General features: G+C 44.7%; 1 protein-coding gene across 1 annotated transcript; it reads left to right on the top strand.

The window, feature by feature from the left end:
• Window positions 1–243: 243 nt before the first annotated feature.
• Window positions 244–6,354, top strand: NUP88 (nucleoporin 88; the record flags this gene model as incomplete). Its single annotated transcript, XM_010178123.1, has 9 exons — window positions 244–413; window positions 857–982; window positions 1,201–1,287; window positions 1,923–2,099; window positions 3,127–3,310; window positions 3,761–3,911; window positions 4,560–4,658; window positions 4,809–4,899; window positions 6,253–6,354. Coding segments are annotated over exons 1-9 (1,091 nt in total), but the record flags the coding sequence as incomplete, so codon positions are not given.
• Between the last annotated feature and the right edge of the window lie 87 nt (window positions 6,355–6,441).

Raw genomic sequence — 6,441 nt, 5'->3', positions numbered from 1 at the left:
GGGAGCTGAGGGGGGCCGGCCCCTGAAGGCCCCCGGGCCAGGTGTCCGCCCTCCAACCCGCTGTCACTGGGTCTTTCCTCGGGGAAATCCACCGTCTTTGTGCTTGGTCGCGGCTGGAGGCAACTTTTTGCCTCATTCTGCACCTTGTAGCGTTGTGTAAATCGCCATCCAAAGCAACAATGCCCTGTACTTCTATCAGTGCCTTTGCTGGCTTGTGCTTAACTGTAATATTTGTATTTTCAGACCCTTATCTGCATAAACCCACCACTTTTTGAGGTCTATCAGACGCTGTTAAGCCCCACACAGCATCATGTGGCGCTCATCGGTACGAAGGGGCTTATGGTGCTGGAGCTGCCTAAACGCTGGGGGAAGAATTCCGAGTTTGAAGGTGGGAAATCCACGGTGAACTGTAGGTGGGTGAGACCTCAGGTGATGAGCGACATCCTTGTCTTGCTGTTGTTTCTTTTCAGCCTCTCCTGTCTTGGGACCAGATATGGAGACATTAGTTGTATCGGGGGTGTGGGGACAGTCACAAAAGAAATTATTTTGGCTCAGGGACTTGGTGATTGTCAAGTGACCCAAATAAAGAACCTTCTAAACTTGTTGCAATTGCTGAGGAACAAGGTGCTCCTCTGTAGCATTCCTGGGGTGTTTGAGCTGTGGTAGCTAAAAACACACGTCCAGATGGAACTAACAAAGGGCTTCAAGTTAAAGCTGTCCCTCCAGCTTTAAGAATAATACAGCCAATGGCTTTGAAACCTTTTAATCAGGTTTCTAGCTCCTCTTGCCACCCCTTTCCCTTTAGAAGTAACTTCTGTGTGTTGTGTAACAGTGTGGATTTTGCTCTGTATTTCAGCACTGTTCCTATTGCAGAAAGGTTCTTCACCAGCTCAACCTCGCTGACTTTAAAGCATGCTGCCTGGTACCCCTGTGCAACGTTAGAGCCCCATATTGTGCTCTTGACTTCAGATAACACTGTAAGGTAAAGCTTGTTTGTACTTGATAATCTAAGTATTTTTTGTTTGTCATAGCCAGGCTGATTTTCACTAGTTATTTGTTTCCTGCCATTCTTACCGGGGCTACTAATAAAAAATAGAATGGGAGAAATTTTAGACTGATAGCAGCTGACATTCCTGCATCAACAGGGACGTGTGCCACCCTGCCAGCTGAATGAATGTTCCTGCTGTTTCTTTGCTCTAGGTTTTACAGTCTGAAGGTGCCTCAGACACCCATCAAAGTGATTGCGCTTTCAGACACTGAGGAGGAGACGCTAACAATCAAAAAAGGGTATGTAGCTTCTTGGATTTTGAAATCCTTTGGCCAGAATAAACTCTGCACTCTTAGTTGTGTTTTTAATCAATAAGTGATAAATTTACCTGACAATCTGATGTGACTTTTTTTCATGGACTTCTTCAGTGCTGGGACTTCTTCCTAGCACAGTAACTGCACTTTTTTCCAACCCCCTCTCTTTTTTTTTCTATCATTCTAAAAGAAAGTGGTAACAAACTGTACAGTCAAGTGTTTGGCAGAGTAGTCATTTGAAAAATACACGTCTTTAAGATGGGGTTAAGAAGGGCTTTTTGAGTGAGGAATGCAGGAAAAAATAGATCATCTTTTTATTTCCCGCTTGGCCTAGCTGAAAGGAAAAACTTGAGGGTCTCTACTAGTGAGGTGACAGCCTGACATACTATATAGGAAATACCAGTACACCCTCCTCTTCTGTCCCATGAAACTGGGCTGGCTGGTGGGTGAACAGCAGAAACGAGCTGCCATGGGAAGGCACGTTTTAGTTGTTGAAAATAGTGTATGTCAGAGGAGCGCCGGACGGGTGTTTAGCAGTGAGGTGTCAGCAGGTACCGATGGACCTAGTGAAACGCTGGTGCTCTCACAGCCCCCGCTGACCTCGGGTCTCGTGTCCCCAGGAGAACCTACACCGCATCGCTGGGAGAGACCGCCGTGGCGTTCGACTTCGGCCCACTAGTGCCGGTCCCAAAGAACATCCTTGGACAGCGAGGGAGCGAAGAAGTGCTGGCCTATCCACTTTACATTTTATATGAGAATGGAGAGACGTTCCTCACCTATATCAGCCTGCTGCAGAGGTGGGCTGCCCCTCATCCCCCGCTTTCACGGGGCGCTTGGGTGTTTGCACTGTGTTAGGGCTGCAGAGCATCTCTCGGTTTGGCTGGGAGTCTGTCACGGAGGCTGGGCTGCGGGTCGTTGTGCTGCAGCCTGGTTAATCTTCTTGTGGCACTGCTAACAGACTGGAATCCAAGAACACTGTGTCATCCCTTTGCCTCTGACATTAAGGGTGCACTGCTGAGAATCCAGTCCTTTGTTTACAGTCAGAAATTTGAAGCCACTGGACGGTTACAAGATCTTTGGGTGTAGGGCTGTTTGTTAGGTGCATTTTGGGGCTGCAGCTCACAGTGTGTTCTCAGCTTTGGGGGAGGCTGAAAGAGCCAGTGCCAACTTAGGAAAAAAAATACTAAGATCAGAGAGGGTTCATGGGCACGTTCTGTAATGAAAGGTCAAGAATATGAATGTGGTACAAGAAAAAATCACTTCAGAAAACTGAGAAGATGGTGGAAAACTTGTAAGTTAGATCTACTGTAACTAAATAGTAAAATACGTGGTGTTTGGGTTAGAAACAGCACTGTTAGCCTCTGCCTGAGAAATCCTGTCTGTAGGCAATGACTTATGCTTAGACCTTCAAAAGTTCTACCTGGAGAAATGCCGGGACACCAAGTGCTGCTTGTAAAGGGCTTTATTAAGAAAGAAAATAATTAAATGATAAAGATAATGAACTTGAGCTTTCCATGAGTACTTTGTGTTCTTGTATGAAAATGTTTCCGCTTGAATTTGTTGAAATGTAGCTTGGATGCTTTCAAAGCCTAAAATGTTATTACCAAGCTCCAGTTTCTTCTCTGAGATCTCCACAAGTAGGTGTAGTGCCGGCTCTTCATCTGCATGAGTCTGGGTTGCTACTATCTTAACAGAAATTAATCAGAACTCCAAACCATTGCTTTTGGGTTTTTTGAAATCATTTTGTAGTTATTGTCCAACAAAGTTCCGCAGGCAGCCGTGGGGAGCTCACCTTGTGTTGTGAACACATCTTCTTTATTCCAGCACTGGAAGTCTTGGCAAGCTGCTGGGCCCTCTGCCCATGCACCCTGCTGCAGAGGATAACTATGGCTACGATGCCTGTGCTGTGCTTTGCCTCCCTTGCGTTCCAAACATCCTGGTGATTGCCACTGAATCGGGAATGCTTTATCACTGCGTGGTGCTGGATGGAGAAGAGGATGATGAACAGGTACTTTGTCTTGTTTTGGGGTTTGTTTTTTTTTCCTATACACATTTTTGTTTCTTTAGTCAAAGTTCCTGGCTGCAAGATGCCTGGAAGTGAATGCCAAGTGCCAAAGCTGTATTCTTTTATAACGAGGTAGCGAGTCTTCCTCATTGTCGAGCCAGTCTCTGTGATTCTCTGGTGATTTTATTTTAAATGTCAGTTCTGTGTATCCTGCTGGTAGATCAGTTTTGGATCAAACTTTACTATCAACTATTTTAAAGAGGATCTTCTAAGAAAAAAAACAAATCTGTTTCTGGGAGAAATTTTTTAAGTGAAAAAAAAATAAAGGGGCTTGAACTACTTTTCCTGACAATTAATACTCTTGCCTATATTATGTAACTCTTCCTTGTTGCTGTTTATGTTGGCATTTTTAATTAAGTTATGTCTCACAGAAGAATTTAATGCTTTTTACAGTCCGAAAAGTCATGGGACCCAAGATCTGATTTCATTCCTTCCCTGTATGTGTTTGAATGTGTTGAGCTGGAACTTGCACTGAAACTGGCATCAGGAGATGAAGAGGAGCCTTTGGAGTCTGATTTCTCGTGCCCAATCAAACTGCATCGAGGTAGGGTTGTTGTTCAGGTTGTTGGCTCTTACTGGGTTTATTTCATTAATTTAGGATTGAGCTTTTTACAGGTTATCATTGGTGTCAGAGCAGTATTAGAATAACCATTTGCCCGATGTCTTCAATAAAGCTGTGGAAAGAGGAAGCCTGGGAGGTGCTTTAGTGTTCACTCAAGGGCAGATTACTTATGTTCACATAATAATAAATTCTTTCAGCTGTGGATTTTAAAATCCGTGATCCTGAAGGAAGAATTGGTATCTGCTTATTAGACTATCCAGTGAGATTGTGGGGCAGCAGGTTGGGTAGGACAAAGTGTTTGGGTCTTTCTGAACACGAAGCTTGTCAGAATGCTCGTCTGCTGGCTTCAAAACTGATCTTCCCTTTAAAATCTAGTGGATTGATAGAGGTGTGGTGTGATAGGAATAGTTCAGAACAATTCATGAGGTATTTCAAGAGTAATTTATTTATATGTAGAGCTCTAATAATGCATCTAGTTCAGTTTTTTTACTAGGAACTAGTTAATATTTGAAAAAGATGCTAATGCTGTCTGGACACTAGTTCAACATACACATGTTCACCAGTGCAGGTTTGAAGGATGATTTTTTTTCCTTTGTTCAGTACCTTCTACATTTGCTGTTTAAATTCCAGATCCGAAATGTCTGTCTCGATACCACTGCACACACGATGCTGGTGTCCATAGCGTGGGGTTGACATGGATCAATAAACTGCACAAATTCCTTGGTTCGGGTGAGTGGAGAGACTTTTGCACGTGGAGGGGAGACATTAACTCTCTGAACACCTGCATTTTCCTCGTACCAAAGTGGTGGATGTGAGTAATACCGAGAATCCCTCACCCTGCAGCGTGGATCTCACGTGTTGTGACAACTCTCTTTGTAGATGAAGAAGACAAGGACAGTTTACAAGAGCTGGGAGCAGAACAGAAGTGCTTTGTTGAACATATTCTTTGTACAAAACCATTGCCATGCAGGTAAACTCCAAACTCTTTCTATTGCTTCCAAATCAAGGAGTTGCTACAGGAAGTGTTTATGATTTGCCCTCTTGTGCTGCATTCTTGCTATTAAAAACACTGAACTCTGCTTAAAGAGAATTCCAGTAGTACAAATCAGCAACGGGTGTGTGAGGATTCTTAACGCAGTTAGGGAAGTAGCTCAGTTCCTGGGTTACTGTCTGAAAATCATCTAGCAAAGCAGCAGACATTTTCACTTCCATGTACCTGGCCCAAGATGACTCTAAGGCTTGATTTGGCCAAGAGTCTTCAATGCTGCCATGTGCTTTTCATCCACTGGGTAAGGATCAAACCATGCCCCAAAAGAACATCTGACTTTTTTGAGCTTAGTCAGGCTTAATGGAGCATCTCCCTTGTGAGGAAAGGCTGAGGGAGCTGGGGCTCTTTAGCTTGGAGAAGAGGAGACTGAGGGGTGACCTAATTAATGTTTATAAATATGTTAAGGGCGAATGTCATGAGGATGGAGCCAGGCTCTTCTCAGTGATGCCCAATGGTAGGACAAGGGGCAATGGGTGTGAGCTGGAACACAGGAGGTTCTGCTTAAACTTGAGAAGGAACTTCTTTACAGTGAGGGTGACAGAGCCCTGGGACAGGCTGCCCAGGGAGGTTGTGGAGTCTCCTTCTCTGGAGACATTCAAGACCTGCCTGGACGCCTTCCTGTGTGATGTCATTTAGGTTCCTGCTCTGGCAGGGGGATTGGACTGGATGACCTTTTGAGGTCCCTTCCAATCCCCAACCTTCTGTGAGTCTGTGATTTGCTGGGCTCTGTAATACATCTTTATCTGCTTTTATTGTCTCACTTTTGTAAGTTATGATCAATAACTGTAGACCATGTATTAAACACTATCAAAATACAGGAAAAAATGTTTGTTTATTAGTGAGTAAGTAATCTCATCTAAGGCAGTACAGGGGGTGAATCTGCAGTGGTGTCAGCAGGTCCCCAGGGAGAGGGCATTTGGAGGAAAAAGGCAGGTACACGGCACACCCATATCCTCTCCTGAGGACGTCTGTGCCTTGCACGAGCCGTGGGCAGCGCTTCCTGCCTCACAGCAGGGTTTTGCATCCGTCCCAGAGCTGTACCAGTGCTCCCTCTCTCCAGGTGGCTGCATTTGTCCTGGTCCATCCAGCTGCCAGGATGGGAGGGATTATTTTGCAGGACTCGTTGCAGCGAGTGGTTCTTGGCTTAGAGAGAGGTGTCTGGCTTGGGCTGATTGCTACCGTGCGAGCTTTACTGAAGGATTAAACTTGCACAGCAGCTTCAGGAACAAGGAATGTTTTTTTGACTGGGTTATGCTTCTGTTTTCTTCCCTTCAGTCAACCTGCTCCCATCAGAGGATTTTGGATTGTTTCTGACATCCTGGGCCCCACAATGATCTGCATCACAAACACCTACGAGTGCATCACACGGCCTCTCTTGTACGTGGCTCTTAATTGGTTTGAAATCCCCAACTGTTGCATGAGAAGAATCTTAGGCTGTATTATTATTATTATTATTATTATTAT

Source organism: Antrostomus carolinensis, unplaced genomic scaffold (assembly GCF_000700745.2).
Source record: "Antrostomus carolinensis isolate BGI_N321 unplaced genomic scaffold, ASM70074v2 Scaffold55061, whole genome shotgun sequence".
Classification (NCBI taxonomy): Eukaryota; Metazoa; Chordata; class Aves; order Caprimulgiformes; family Caprimulgidae; genus Antrostomus; species Antrostomus carolinensis.
Note: the sequence above shows the minus strand (reverse complement) of the source record. Positions and strands in the feature narration are given on the sequence as shown.